Source organism: Prunus mume, linkage group LG4 (genome assembly GCF_029339155.1).
Source record: "Prunus mume cultivar Tortuosa linkage group LG4, ASM2933915v1, whole genome shotgun sequence".
NCBI lineage: Eukaryota > Viridiplantae > Streptophyta > Magnoliopsida > Rosales > Rosaceae > Prunus > Prunus mume.
The window spans coordinates 14,351,272-14,367,400 of record NC_142701.1 but is presented as its reverse complement, the minus strand read 5'-3'; the positions used below and the strand labels follow the sequence as shown (position 1 = coordinate 14,367,400).

General features: G+C 38.4%; 1 protein-coding gene and 1 pseudogene across 1 annotated transcript; both read right to left on the bottom strand.

Annotated features, from left to right (window-relative positions):
• Positions 1–5,235: 5,235 nt before the first annotated feature.
• Positions 5,236–8,263, bottom strand: LOC103343173 (coniferyl alcohol acyltransferase-like; annotated as a pseudogene).
• A 4,561-nt stretch (positions 8,264–12,824) lies between these two features.
• Positions 12,825–15,252, bottom strand: LOC103343172 (coniferyl alcohol acyltransferase-like). Its single transcript, XM_089051398.1, has 2 exons — positions 14,767–15,252; positions 12,825–13,931 (listed from the first exon to the last, which is right to left on the bottom strand). The coding sequence occupies exons 1-2, from the start codon at positions 15,172–15,174 to the stop codon at positions 12,957–12,959; spliced, it is 1,383 nt and encodes a 460-aa protein (XP_088907524.1). The 5' UTR covers positions 15,175–15,252; the 3' UTR covers positions 12,825–12,956.
• Between the last annotated feature and the right edge of the window lie 877 nt (positions 15,253–16,129).

Genomic DNA, 16,129 nt, shown 5'->3' with positions numbered 1-16,129 from the left:
TTTATTGAACACAACTACCCATTATCTTTTTAAATTCCAAAATAAATTTTAATTTTTTTTAAAAAAAAGCCAAGCGCGTGCATTGAGGCTAGTGATAAGAAAACAAAAGGAGGAAAGATAATTGAGTGATTTTCTTTTTTGGTGAAGAGACGGGGCTAACGCCCAACAAAGAAATTAAACAATGGCTCGAGGCCTACAAACTCCAAGTAGATCTTCACTCAGAAAGGGCCTAATACTATCAGGAGGGTCCTGGAAAGTTGACAAACCCAACTCAAGACATGAACCCAATTCAGCTAGTTTATCGGCTACCATGTTGCACTCACGATATACATGATGAATATAATAAACCCAGTTTTTGTTTATATAGTCCTTGCATCCCCACAACATAGTAGCAAGAGGGTGAAGGTCTTCCACATTTTTGTTAAGCAGGTGTACCGCGGTCACTGAGTCAGACTCAAGCACAACTACACTGCAACCTATATCCCAAGCAAGTTTCAGTCCAAGATAGATGCCCCATAACTCAGCTTCCAAGACTTGTCCTACACCAAGATTGACAGCAAAGCCTCTCATCCACTGCCTGAACTATCTCTTAGTACACCCCCAGCAGCAATGCGTCCATCCTCACCTTTTCTGCACCAGTCAGTATTGATTTTAATCACTCCTTCATTCGGATATTGCCAAGAGAGCGCAGTGAGAGAGCGGGTGGGTTTTCTAGTTTTTTCAATATTGGCTTGTGTCCAATCTGCAGCAGCCATAAGAATGATGAGTCTAGGGTTGCTGGGAAACACAAACCCCTGATCAAAAATATTTTTGTTCCTCCATTTCCAAAGAAACCAACAAGTGAAAGCAAACATGGTTATCATAACTAATAAATAAAAATAAAATTTACTTGGCATTAGAGATTTAATTTAATTTAAGTAATTAATGAAACATAATCTCAACCATTCAATTCATTATAATCTAATGGTTGAAAATTTGTGGCAAGACTTGTGTAAAAAATATAGTGCCACGGATCTGCTCCCTATATATATCCCCATTTATCTAGGGATTCCTAAAATAATTTTATTCGAGGGACACCTTTTAGGGTTCTGTACAAATTTTTTTTCCACGTTCCAAACTGTCTATTTTTCAGGTGTTCATTCATAAATCATCCTTGCAAAAATGAGGCAAATTGAAAATTAAGACATCTAATTGGGACAAACAAAATAGACTAACGCGGTATTTCAAGAAAAGACTATAATAACAACCATCTAATGGAATGGTTAAATGATTTCGGATTCAAGTGATGATTTGCAGAGATTAATTTTGTAGGAATATCTAAAAACTAGATGGTTTTGATTATTGAAATACAATGTTTAATGTACCATGTCCATACACTAGAAAAAGTCATGGCCAGCGGTGCTTGGTAACAATATCCAAATTTACTGAAAAATTGTAGGTGGCATAATATCCCCACATTTCTGTAAAAAATAAAAAGCAAGTTTTTTTTAGCGAGATCCTAGTCTAATTAGGATATTTATTTCATAGTATATTAGGACTCTATTTCTTTCCTTTTGTACAGATATTGGGTAATTTTTATTTTATCTTGTTTCCAAGTTTGACCATACTAGGGTTACATTCTTGTATTAAATACATCCTTTTGGAGAATGAAATACAACCTAAAAATATTCTATCCATATTATTTGATTTGGCATCAGAGCCTATTTTCTGGTGACATGTGTATTGTGCCCACTTGTGTTGCACAGTGTACCCTAATTTCTTTTAGGGTTTTCTCTTGTGCCCGTGCATGTGCCGTGTTTGTCTTATCTGCATCGTGTTGTGTTTCCGCTGCTATCATGGGTGATGATTCCAAAGTTGTGGTACGTTCTAATGTTTCTGGAACGAAAAAGGAACGTCATTTGCGTGATTACTCAACCCCTATTACTCCTGACAAATTGGATGGCTCCAATTATGCCTCTTGGTCTCGTAGTGCATGCCTTACGATTACTGGTCGTCATATGGAAAATTGGATCAATGGGAAGAAGACTGCTCCATCTCCAGGCTCTGCTGCCTATACCGAATGGGAAGAAGATAACTGCTTGGTGCAGTCATGGCTTCTCAATTCCATGACTAAACCAGTTCGTGCTTGTTTAAAGGCGGTGCTACTTCCTTTGATATATGGGAGGCTGCTCGGAAGACTTATACTGTGACTCAGAATAGTTCTCGGTTGTTTCAACTCCGACGGTAGTCCATACTTACATGTCAGAATGGTGAATCTGTGAAAGTGATTTATAAAAGTCTCTATGCTATCTGACAGAAGATTAATTGTTTGCTTCCAAATGTATTTAGTTGTTTTGTTGATGTAGCTTGTCGTCAGAAAGAGAGTGAAGCCAATCGAGTTCATGATTTTCTAGGAGGACTTGATTCACACAGTATAATGGTGTATTTAGTAGAAGTCTTGCTCTCAATCCTGTCTCACCTCCTCTAGAAGCTTATGTCATGGTCATGGAGGAAAACACTCGTCAGTCTGCTATGCTCGGGGGTGGTGCGATGGCCCTAAAGTGGATCCTGCTCGTAACTGACTCGCCGCCCGTCAAGATACGACCGGTCACTCGTCATCTCACAAGCCCGCATCTTCTAATGGTTCTCGTCCTTTTGAAGGTTCTCGTAAGTGTTGTCATTTTAATGGTGATCATTACTCTGAAAAGCATTTTAAAGAGCATGGTTACCCTGATTGGTTTGCTGACTACAAAGCTCGCATGTATAGTCCCAAGGCCGCTTGCACTATGACCCAAGACGATGCCAATCCTCAGGCCTCGTCTGCAAATTTGTGTGCTTCTGAGACTATGCCAGGTATGGGCTCCAATACTTGGATAATTGACATTGGTGCTTCTGATCATATGACTTGTGATATTAATCTGTTTGATGAGTTGTCTCGTACCCGTTGTGACCCCTATATTACTAGTGCTATTGGTTTACCTTCTCACGTTACCCATGAAGGTAACATCCACCTTACCCCTTCTTTACCCTTGGCTCGTGCATTCTTGGTTCCAAATATTTGTTGTTCATTTGCTTGATACACTTAATGTGTCTACTACTTTCTATTCTATCCATTTCTCCTTTCAAGATCTCAAGACTCACGAGATGATTGGGCATGGTAAACGGATAGGGGGGTTGTATTACATAACGTTACCGATTGCAGCAGTTCGTGATTGTGTTGCTAATAAAATTCAGAGTGGTAGTATCAAAGACAAACAACAATTTTGGTTATGGCATCGTTGCTTAGGACGTCCATTATTTGGCTATCTTAAGCATTTGTTTCCTTCGTATTTAGTTCATGTGATAAGTCTAGCTTCAACTATGAGACTTGTGTAATGGTCAAGAGCCATCGTACTGTGTTTCCCTTAGTACATTCAGATGGGGCCCTGCTCGTGTGACTTCTAATGGTTTTCGTTGGTTTGTTACATTTATTAATGACTGCACTCACTTAATCTGGGTGTATTTGATGAGAATAAACATGATGTTGCTTTTATTCTTCCTGAATTTTGTGCTATGTGTCTACTCAGTTTCATGTTTAAGTCAAAGCATTTCGGACTAATAACGGAGGTAAATATGTGAATAATACCTGGACCCATTTCTTCATGATCAAGGCATTATTCATCAAACTGCCACTCCATTCACTCATCAGCAAAATGGTGTGTCTAAATGCAATAATCGTTAGTTACTTGAAGTTGCATGCTCTTTTATGCTGGACATGTCTGTTCCCCATCAGCTTTAGGGCCATGGTGTTTTGGCCAAGGCCTATTTGATTAACCATACTTCTAATCGGGTTCTTGATTTCAAGACTCCGCTTGATGTGTTTTGTGCCCATACATCTCTAGTTTCTATCTCTAAGTTGACTCCGAAGATGTTTGGGTGTGTTGCTTATGTTCATGTATACTCCCATGAACGGAGTAAACTTGATCCATGTGCTTTACGCTGTGTCTTCATTGGTTATTCTACTACTCAAAATAGTTATAAATGTTATCACCCTCCTACTCAAAAGGTGCATATTACTTTGGACATAACTTTCCATGAAGAAGTGTCGTATTATGTTTCTCCATCTTCTTCAATTCAGGGGGAGAGGGAGAGTGAATTGGAGAGTCTCAGATTGAAGGATCTTAGACTTAATGATGTAGGTAAGGATAGTACAGATGTTGCTCTCGGAGAGAAAACGACGGTCGCCCATCCGATAGCGACCGGTCGCCCAAGTCTGGAGCAGAAGATGATGCTCTTGGCTTCGAAATGATCGGTCGCGAAGATGGTCACGATCGGTCGCCTAGCTCAAATCTGAGAATTATGCCCTCTGTGACAAAACGATCGGTAGTGTGATCGGTCACCTGGGTCAACTGATGCTGTTAATCGTGTTACCTATAAGTCATGAATATAAATTAGAATATTACCTATAAGTTATGAACATAAATTAAAAGACTACCTGTAAGTCAGATACAAAAACAGACAAATAAAATTGTATGTTACCTATAAAAAAAAAATGTACATAAAATACTATTATTCATTGTCTAAAATATGAAAAAAAAAAAAAATACACATATATATACCTATGCAATAGGTAATAAGCAATAGGACAATATACCTACACCATAAGATAATATATCTATGAAAATATATACTATACTTCTACCATAGGGTGAACAAAAGTAAAAATAATTACCTACAACTTTTCGAAGAAAACGGAAGGGAAACGGAATCTTGTAACATGGAATGCTATGATCTCGGGTCACATTCATGTTAAATAAAATCTTGCATGTGCAATAATAAAATCCATGTTAAAATGGAATTTGCAAAAGTCAAATAAAAAAAATGAAGGACCGACAGTTACATTCAAAATGTAATTATTCATTTAATTGTACATGATCAAATCTAATCATTAATGACCAATCATCTTACCCGTTTTAGACAATAGAGATATAATAGGAAAAAAAAAAATTAAATACAAAAGTTTGAATCAACTTGTTAAAAATAGAATCTAATTTACATGGCAAACTAGTCAAAGAACTTATATCAACAAACAATAATTCGAGGACTAAACCCAACTATTGGTTGGATTTTTTAACCACTATCAACTTTTCTACATGTTATATGCATGCTTTTGATACAAACAAGACACACACACACACACACACACACATATATATATATATATATAAACAATCAAGCTACTATTAAAGATAATGGCATAGTTAATGGATGTGGTAACACTAATATTCAAATTTGACTAAGATAATCAGAAGTCAAGCGTCTAAACACATGAGCAGCCTCCTTCTCTATCAACTCCAACCGCCCTTTGAAGATGCGCATGTACACTGTAATAACCCAAACCTAAAATTAATATTTAATTATTAATTTATTTGAGAAAAAGACAAAAATACCCCTAGAATATTTTATTAGTTTAAAAGTTGACTTTTTGACCGGGAAGGAATTTGGGGATTTTAGTTGTACCGTTGCGTAGAGCGCGACGAAACGAGTTCGTAGACATGTAACGGGCTCAAATCGGAGTTGTAACGAAGGAGTTACGATCAAAAGAAGTTCAGTGGCATAACCGTAAATATTTCAAACTTCAGTTTATATAAACCCAGAAATTTCTGGGTTTCGGGAGCTCGACCAGCCAGCTTCCCGGGGCGATTTCTCCCACCTCCGGTCACCGATTCAGGCAAGACCGGTCACGTTAGAACCACCACACTTTGCTCTTCCAGTCCCAGCCCATCTCAGTCTCGATCTGCCGTCGTGGTAGCCGGAAACCGCCACGAAACAGGGTGGTTTGGACAGTTTTTGACGGAATTTCGTGGAGCTCGTTCTCCCTCCTCCGGCCATCGTTTCAGACGAGTGAGGTATGGTTTTCTAGCTATTTTTCGTGCTCTAGCTGCTGGTTGGGTAGGATTTCAGAAATTTCCAGCGTAGATAGCTCGATTTACGAGCTAGGTTTCAGCCGGTTTTCGAGTCACTGTTCCGGCCATTTCCGGCCACTTTTTGGGGTTGGTCCAAGAACAAAAGTGGTTCCAAATAGGGTGTTTTACCTAGGATAGGAGTCTTGAACCGAGATGTTGAGATTTTCCGGCGAGGCGTTATCGCTTTAGGCACCACGCGCTGCCAGCGCGATGGCGGCGCGTGGGCAGCAGGGTGGGAACCACAGTCAGTTCTAGAGTGATCTTCTTGTCCTCACGAGCGCATAGGATTTCGCGGATCTTAATTCGGATACCGTTTGAACCCCGAACGGATCTCGCCTAGTGTATGATTTCCGGGTTCACTAGTTTTGCACCGTTGGATCGTAACAATTTTCAGGTACGTTGATCTAGGTAATTCCAGGATCGTATAGTATTTGACGGATCGTAAAACGGAGTCCCGGATACTCCGAAAACGTCAACCCTAGAGTATGTTTTACGGATAATTGAACCAATTATGTCGGGCGGTGAAAGAACTACGTGTGGCTTGATCCATCGAAAGTGCGTAGGCAGCCTATTACCAAGCGCAGCCACGAGATAGGGCCCGAGTTTGTGTTATCGCTTCTGGGCATTTTGGTCATTTACGATCCACAGATACAGTGTTAGTTTAAAACGGGATTCGCCCGGATTTCAAAGTGGAATTTGGGTCGGTCGTTTCATACACAATCCATCACCTTTCCTAGCGGACTCGGCATTGGCATCACATACCCGCATTGCCGCCACGGAAAATGGTACGACCAAAACCGCAGCCCACCAAATCCACCTTCAAACAGAAATCTTTGCCCGATGACACGACAAAAGCAGGCCCTTCTTCACTCCCATCAGTAGTATATCTTGGCCAAGGTGCACCGGTTTATGAACCTCAACCCAATCTATCAACCCCAAAAAATGCTCCTTTGTTAGAGCACATTTCAAAAAATCATGGACTTCATCACTACCCAATTCAACGACTTTTCAACTAGGTCTTCCACCATTTCCCCACCAAATGGAATGGATAGCACATTTCAAAGTATGTAGCCATATGTGAGGCTTGGTGACTTGGTAATTTTCTCGCTCACTTAATCTTGTACGTCCATCAACAACAATGCCCATTTTGCATAATTTTGGGCACAACCAATTTTAGTGTCGATTTAGCCACCATCTTCCACAAGAATGCACAAAACGATTCGAGCTTGGTCCTTTTGAACCCATTGGAGCATGCAAGGGCTTGCAGATTATCAAGTTGCTTAGGCGTGGCGTAGTATATGCGATCGATGAGATGGTCTTGGTCAACATCGTGTCGTTTTGGGAGGTGGCGAGCTGTGATGGGCACGTACATGTCGTTTAGGAGGGATCAATGTGACCAGGACAACAAGGGTTGAGCAAAGAACGACGAAAAGTTGGTAGCAGAGAGAGTGATTTCGACCGAGCCATCTCACCCATGAAACCGAAACATGTTGGTCGAGTCGGCATCTGCTATGCGATGATCAAACGAGCATGCCACCACCATTCCTCCACACTTGAGCTCGTTGCACTGCAATTCATTTTGTTTCTATAGTGTTAGGATATTTTGTTATAACGTAAATATGATTTTAACTAAGGTTTTGTGTTTGCAATTAATGAGTCAAGTTTTTCTCGTGGCATTCGATATAACTAAGGTTCCCAAAGTCAAGTTCTAGCTGGTCCAGATTTTATCTATGTTGACATAACATGACCTATCTAGAGAGACGGATACTTGGACAGCCAGACACCCCATGCTTCTTCTTGGGGACCAATTTGCCCTCTATGCTCTCATCAGGGTCATAAAGGTTAAGGTCCTTAAGCTCAACATCTGCAAAGGCTTGAAAAATCGACACCACGGTTGTTGCACATGATCTCGGCTCCCCAACAGAGTTTTGCATCACCTCACCGAGAAGGCATAGAAAGTGACCAAAGCTTGGGCCATGGCCTTTCTCAGAACCCCAACCATAGACCAGAACCTCATTCTCTGCTCATTTTTGTAGCGAAAAACACCCCACGTCCCACAGGAGGCGAAGCAAGTCAAGGTTGGAGAGTGGCAGCCAATGCTCTTGCAATGGCAAGGCAGCAGCCACCACTTCCTGCTTGCTCACGGTCACCTTGAACTCTCCTCTCTCCATGTTTGATTATTTGAGTGCTATATTGTTTGATATTTTTGTGAGCTTGACGGGAAGAGAGGAGGCAATTTATAAGCAGCCAATAAGCTCAAGACGTTTAAACGAGAATTTTCTAGCAAGACTAGATAGCCAACTACCCTCCTCTGTTGGGATTAAAAAGACAATAAAAGCCCTCAAAACCTGGAAGATGTTTTGGTATTGTACGGCGGAAAAATTGTTCCCAGTTTGATAATTTTATTAGTAAATTTGGCTTACACCCTTCAAATTCAATTCGCCGTACCTAAAGCCATTCACTTTTTGTTCCTATAAATAATACCCAATTTGTATAAGTAAAATCCCATGACTAGAATTCAACTCAGCAAGTTACCTAATTAAGCATAAAATCTGATTTATTGTACTTTTCAGATTCCAAAAATATCCTCAACTAAGCCATTATTGCATTTTGTATATTAATATAGGAATCAATATGGAAACAGTTTTTAATTGGATTGTATATAATGACAGATGTTGAATTTGGAAAGATCTCCAAATTGTTGTAATGGATGTAGGAATTAATTTTGAAACATTTTTAAAAAAAATTTAACAATAAATTCAAATTTGGGTAATCAGTTTTTAATAAAATGTTTATGTTATTTTCTTTTTATGAATTATACATGACTAATAATCCACTTTATAATTGTTTATGAATAAAACTATACATACTAATTATGTTGAAAAAATAATGTACCTATTACTTGTTTGTTTTATGAAAAATATAATTTACCTAGTATGAAAAGTGTACATAATTATCTATTCCAATATACCTACATTATACGACATCTAATATACCTACATTAATTTTAATGTACTTACAATTAGGATTTAGGTATTATATGACATCCAATGTACCTACCATTTGAATAACATACGTACTACGAATAAAGTACCTATTATTTATCTAAATAATGTACCTATTTTTTTCTATAAATAATATAGACTTTTTTCTTTGAATAAAGTACCTATTATTTGTTTTATTAAAAGTAATTTTTTTAAATGAACCTATTTTCTCTCTCCAAATAACTTACCGATTTTTTTCCTCTAATAATGTACCTATTTTTCATAGGTACATTATTGGATATGTAATTTATATGTAATTTATTGGATACCTATATTTTATATGTATATATTTATATTATAATTTTCATAGGTACATTATTGGATATGTAATTTACAGATTTTTTTGTTTGTTTGCAATTTTAGGGGGCGAGATGTGAGAGGGAATGACAACTATAAGAAATGGGGTGATTGATATGCTATTAATAGGGAGTATATTAATTACAATTATGGCAGTTAATGAAATACTTGAAATAAATTATAAATAAAATATGAAGTTTAGTGGCAACAATGTAAAAACATAGAAATACTACGACATCTTATATCCTACTGGTCATTTAAATTTGAAATTGGGTTTTACACATAGATTTATAGAGTGATGGGTATATGTCTAGGAAATAGAAAATGTAGGGATATATATTGGACAAGCCCTAGTTTTATCTTTCTTTTGTGAGAGCTTTTCATCTGTTCTTTGATAGAGTTTTATTTGTATTATTATAGTTTGGTTTTTTCAAGATTTAATTTATTATTATTATTTTGAGCTTGCAATGTTAGTGGGGATGCCTATGTCAAAGTTTCTTCGATCATGCGTGATTGTTAGTGAAGGCGCACCAAATTGTTTTAATTTTGAGGTTAGACCGCTCTATTATTGTAATGAACTTTTATGGCTAGTTCTAATAAATTTTTTAACTGAATTAGAAATGCAATTTTAAAATTTCTATTTAAAAAAAACTATAAAAAGAGAATTTCCCACACATATATACTTGGTACTTAATAGTAAAAAACAATGACACTTGACCAAAAAAAAAAATAGTCAAAAACAATGACAAAGTATTTGAGTATATTCTTGCCTGCATTAATGGTTAGTACAAGGCTGCCTGCTCTTGCCTGCCACAGTTTATTGGACTATTAGAACAAAGTCAATGTGCTGTGGATTCTTGCTTTAGCAAAGTGGGCCTCGAGGACTGTGCCGTGGGGATTCTATCCTAGTCTAGACCCATTGAAATGTGTGCCTCGTGTGTCGATTCTTACTTTAACAAACAATGCCCATTTTACCTAATGGTACTAAATTTTGCTATAAAAAAGGACAGTTGTGAAACAAATTGGTTCACATAATGGGATAATCAACATTGTGAGCAATTTAAACCCCAAAAGAAGAAAATGTAGCTTAGGTCAGTTGGTGAGAGTGGTGAGTTTACCTTCTTGCACCTAAGTTCGAGTTTCTCTCTATGTAAATTAAATTAATTTAAAATAATTTAGATTATCGCTTGTAATTAATAAAAAAAAACCCCTTAACTAACTAGAGATATAACCAACATTATACCATATGTTAGTTATACTAATTTGTGATACTAGGAAAATCAATGCATAAAATTAGGTAACCTAGTATAGTAAAGGGATGATATTATTATTATTATTATTATTATTATTATTAGAGGATAATGTTGCATAATTTGGTTTTTAGGTAATAATCAATGCCGATATTTGGCGTTCCCGCATTGTATGTGCTCATCACCAAGAATGTGTCCATTTTTGCAAAAAATTTACAACTAAGAAAACTCTAACAAACACAAGACTAATCATATGCTTGTAGTGACCAAATAAGGTCAAACAACAGTGTATGACATGTTCCTAACACGAGCGGTGCAACATTTAAAATAATTTCTCCATAGAAAAATATTTATTTTAAAATTACCTTTGCCACGTCAATTGATTTAACGATTTTTATCTGAAAACTAACGGAATGAGGTAACCTTTGTCACGGAATGGAAGTTGAGGGGGGAGATGAGTATTTGGAAACTACAGGGGGCATCTGAACAAATAAGTCATTAGAAAATGACAAATGGTTAATTTTAGAGTTTTCTCTCCAAATAGACTTTATAAAAGTTTTTGTATAATATGTTATGTCAGAATGAGTACCTATTATCCCCCCACAGCATGAGTATGTCAAAGTCAAACCAGACTCTATCAAGGCGGGATTGGGTGTTGTGATTCGGAATACCGATGGTCCTTTTGTGCTGTTTGGCCTATCCCTACTGGAGCAACTCTGCTCTCCAATCTGAAGCAGCGGCGGCGGTTAAAGGTCTCCATCTAGCTTCTCAAGGCTGCCATCTGGCCATTGTGATGGAAACTAACTCCAAAGTTCTTGTTGATGGTGTTAACGATCGTACTTGCAACCAAGCCTGGGCATTCTGCCTCTCTTGGAAGAAATTCGCTTGCTTAGTCAAAACTTCTGCGAGGTCCGATGGAGTTGGGTCTCTAGGAAAGCAAATCGTGCTGCCCAAGGCGGCGTCAATAGGTTTCGGTCCGTGGAACTGGAAAGTTGGGCCTATCAGCCACCGCAGTCCCTGGTTCATGTCTTGGTGTCGGATGGGCTGCTGTGCCCTCCTAGTTAATCTTTGTAAGGTCTTAGTCTGAGTGGGGATAAGCTTCATGCTGGTCTCTCTTGAGTCTTGTCTTGTTTTTCCTTTCTCAGTCTGTGTGGGGTTGGGCTTTTGCCTTCTTTTACATGGTGGTCTGTATTTGGATTCTGATTCAATGATCATTTCACCATTTCGACTATTAAAAAAAAAAACAAACAAACAAAAAAAAGAATGAGTGCCTATTTGTATAAAGCCCGAAAGAAATGTCATGATTTTTTTTGGTCAATGAAGAAATGTCATTATTGTGGAAGGGTGATAAAGATGGAGATGAGTTGGAGGAAAAAAAAAAATTCTACACGTATGAAAGTGTATTTGGATTGTGTACACAAATATGTACACGGCCCCTGGTCCCCGCGGACTAGGTCAATGGGACTGCCAATTAGGTTTGGGTGCATGCACATGCAAAACTAAATAAAAGTAAAAACAAAAACAACATTCTTGAATTAATGATTGCAAATATGTGAAAACAAGTAATTGCTCCTTCTTTGAGCTTAGTGTTAAAGATCACTTTCGGCATATGCATATGTCACCTCTCACGTTAAAAACGTTATTAACATTTTGATTTATTAGGGAAGTGCAAGGTACTTCGCTTCTTACCTTCGGACACGTGCATGCCCTAAATTGAAAAGGAGCAACTTTCTTCAATTAATAAAACAAGTTGGCTTTTGTCTCAAAACAGAAAGAAAGTTATATTGAATGTAAAAACAAGTAAAAAGAAAAAGAAGGAGAATTTGGCAAGTACTTTCCAAAAGCGGAATCAAGAATTTTCTTAAGTTTCTCGTTTATTATCCGCGATTAGTTTAGTTGGTTTTTTCTTGAAAGTTGCTTAGGCAGAATGAGCCAAGTTGTTTTTTTAAAAGTTGTGGAACGAGTTAAGTTTTACCGAAATAGGGTAGAATAATTTCCACCAAATATAGGATGAACTTCAGTAAATTTAACATCAAGTTTCTATTTTTCAAAAAAATTTACACTCTAGAATCAAGAAGGTGGGTTTCAGACGATCTCATGCAGCTCAATGACAAAGGATTAAGGATTTCGACCAAAAAAAGGATTAAGGATTGGCATGCGCCTTTGCCCTTGCCTTGACGCATGTTACTTGCTGACTTGAATGACTCTTTGCATAAAGAAAAGTAGACTTTTAGTATGTTCTTTTGTAGACATTAATTATTGGACGCTACATTTAGGTAACTCAGTTAAACAGTAAATAGGCGAAACACTTGGCTAACATATGATATGAACCATATGCATGCATGTTTTTGATACAAACAAGACATACATATATATAGTTGCAGCAATCATGCTACTATTAAAGAGATAGACATAGCTAATGGATGTGGTAACACTAATATTCAAATTTGACTAAGATAATCAAAAGTCAAGGGTCTAAACACATGAGCAGCCTCCTTCTCTATTAACTCCAATTGCCCTTTGAAGATGTGCATGTACACAATCCAGTCACCTTTCCTAGCCGGACTCGGCATTGGCATCACATACCCGGCATTGCCGCCCCACGGGAAATGGTACGACCCAAAAACCGGCTGTCCCCACCCGAAATCCACCTTCGAAACAGGAAATCTTTGCCCCGATGACACGACAAAAGCGGGCCCCTGTTCACTTCCACTGCTGTATATCTTGGCCAAGGTTGGCACCGGTCTATGAGCCTCAACCCAATCTATTAACCCCAAAAAATGCTCCTTTGTCACAGCACATTTCAAAAAATCATGGACTTCATCAGCTACCCAATTCAACGACTTTTCAACTAGGTCTTCCACTTTTTCCCCACCAAATGGAATGGATAGCACATTTCCAAAGTATGTAGCCATATGTGAGGCATGGTGACTTCGGTAATTTTCTCGCTCACTTAATCTTGTACGTCCATCAACAACAATGCCCATTTTGCATAATTTTTGGGCACAACCAATTTTAGTGTCAGATTTAGCCACCATCTTCCACAAGAATGCACAAAACGATTCGAGCTTGGTCCTTTTGAACCCATTGGAGCATGCAAGGGCTTGCAGATTATCAAGTTGCTCAGCTGTGACGTAGTATATGCGACTGATGAGATGGTCTTGGTCAACATCAGTGTCGTTTTTGGGAGGTGGCAGAGCTGTGATGGGCACGTACATGTCGTTTAGGGAGGGATCAATGTGACCAGGACGACGAGGGTTGAGCAAAGAACGACGAAAAGTTGGTAGCAGAGAGAGTGATTTCGACTGAGCCATCTCAGCCCATGAGACCAGAAACATGTTGATCGAGTAGGCATCTGCTATGCGATGATCAAACGAGCATGCCACCACCATTCCTCCACACTTGAGCTCAGTTGCCTGCAATTCGTGTTGGGATATTTTGTTATAACGTAAATATGATTTTAACTAAGGTTTTGAGTTTGCAATTAATGAGTCAAGTTTTTCTTGTGGCATTCGATATAACTAAGGTTCCTGTGGGAGCAAATTTCGTCCCACTAGAATATTCGTCTAAGATTCCTTCGTCTTCTCCACTTCTCTTTCTCCCTGCAAAACAGATCGGGTAAAGGACCACACCCGGGTGTTGGCCAAAGGCCTCCGATGCCTAAGTTAGGTAGGGTATTTCAAGAAAACCGGGTGGAGCCGTGTGTGGTGGCTGAGCCTTGTGTCGAGAGAGAAAGAAAGTGGTGGCTAGGGTTTGTGAGAAATAATTTCTGCAGAGTTTCAGAGGAATTTAGACGTACCTTGACCTTTGTGCGTAGCCAAGTATTTATAATGGTCTCGGAGATTAGGGTTTCAGAGGAATAATTCCGTAGTTGGTAAGGAATTATTCCTCCCTGATTTGGCATTGATTTGATTAATTAGGGTAAATCAAATCCCTAATCGTGGTAGGTATCAGATCAAATCCCAATTTAATTAGGTAACTCCTCATTTAATTGGGAATTGGGGTAGGAATCAAATCAATTCCCAACTTAATTAGGTAATTCTCAATTTAATTGGGTAACTCCCAATTAAATTGAGTAACTCCCAATTAGGTTGAGTAATTCCCAATTAGGTCAAATAATCCCCAAATGGAAGGAATTATTTGACCTAGGGTTTTGATTTAATTGGTTCCCACAGTTCCCAAAGTCAAGTTCTAGCTGGTCCAGATTTTATCTATGTCGACATAACATGATCTATCTAGAGAGACAGATACCTGGACAGCCAGCACCCCATGCTTCTTCTTGGGAACCAATTTGCCCTCTATGCTCTCATCAGGGTCATAAAGGTTAAGGTCCTTAAGCTCAACATCTGCAAAGGCTTCGAAAAAATCGACACCACGGTTGTTGCACAAGATCGCAGGCTCCCCAACAGAGTTTTGCACCACCTCACCAGAGAAGGCATAGAAAGTGACCAAAGCTTGGGCCATGGCCTTTCTCAGAACCCCAACCATAGACCAGAAGCTCATGCTCTGCTCATTTTTGTAGCAGAAAAACACCCCCACGTCCACAGGAGGCAGAAGCAAGTCAAGGTTGGAGAGTGGCAGCCAATGCTCTTGCAATGGCAAGGCAGCAGCCACCACTTCCTGCTTGCTCATGGTCACCTTGAACTCTCCTCTCTCCATGTTTGATTATTTGATTGCTATATGGTTTGATGTTTTTGTGAGCAAAAGACGGGAAGAGAGGAAGGCAACTTATAAGCAGCCAATAGGCTCAAGACGTTTAAAACGAGAATTTTCTAGCAAGACTAGCTAGCCAACTACCCTCCTATTGGGATTAAAAAGACAATAAAAGCCCTCAAAACCTGGAAGATGTTTTGGTATTGTACCGCGGAAAAATGGTTCCAATCCAAGTTTGGTAGTTTTTTTTTTTTTTTAAGTACAATCGATGGTCTAAATTATAAAAAGAGGCCTTTTGTGAGAGTTTTTCATCTCTCCATTGTGAGAGTTTTATTTGTATTGTTATAATTTGGTTTTTTCAAGCTTTATTTATTATTATTATTATTTTGAGTTTGTAATGTTAGTTAGTATGCCTATGCCATAGTTTTTTCGATCATACGTGATTGTTAGTGTAGGCGTACCAAATTATCTTAATTTTCATATTAAATTAGTTTATTATTATAATTGCCCTTTATGACTAGTTTCTATTGATAATTTATGACTAATAACTCTTTTAATTAAATTATAAATACAATTTTAGAATTTCTCAACAATAAAAACTATATAAAGAGAATTTCTCACACCTACTTGCTACTTGTCAAAGACAATGACAGTATTTGAGTTATTCTTGCCTGCATTAATGGTTGGTAGAAGGCTGCCTGCTCTTGCCTGCCACTGTTTATGGACTATTAGAACAAAGTCAATGTGCTGTCGATTCTGGCTTTAGCAAATTGGGCCACGAGGAATGGCGCGTGGGGATTTTATCCCGGTCCAGTCCCACTGAAATGCGTTCCTCGTGTGTCGATTCTTTAACAACAATGCCCATTTTTACACGGTTCTACAACCGACCACAAAAAAGGCACTAAATTTTGCCTTTAAAAAAAAAAAGAATTCCTTCCAGTTGGATTCCTTCCTACGCACT

Bases quoted from the DNA above. Each gene is read 5' to 3' on its own strand.
- LOC103343172 (XM_089051398.1), bottom strand. From the start codon at position 15,174: ATGGAGAGAGGAGAGTTCAAGGTGACCATGAGCAAGCAGGAAGTGGTG. The intron at 13,932-14,766 runs GTATCTGTCTCT...CACGAATTGCAG, and splicing joins ATGGGGTGCTGGCTGTCCAG to GCAACTGAGCTCAAGTGTGG.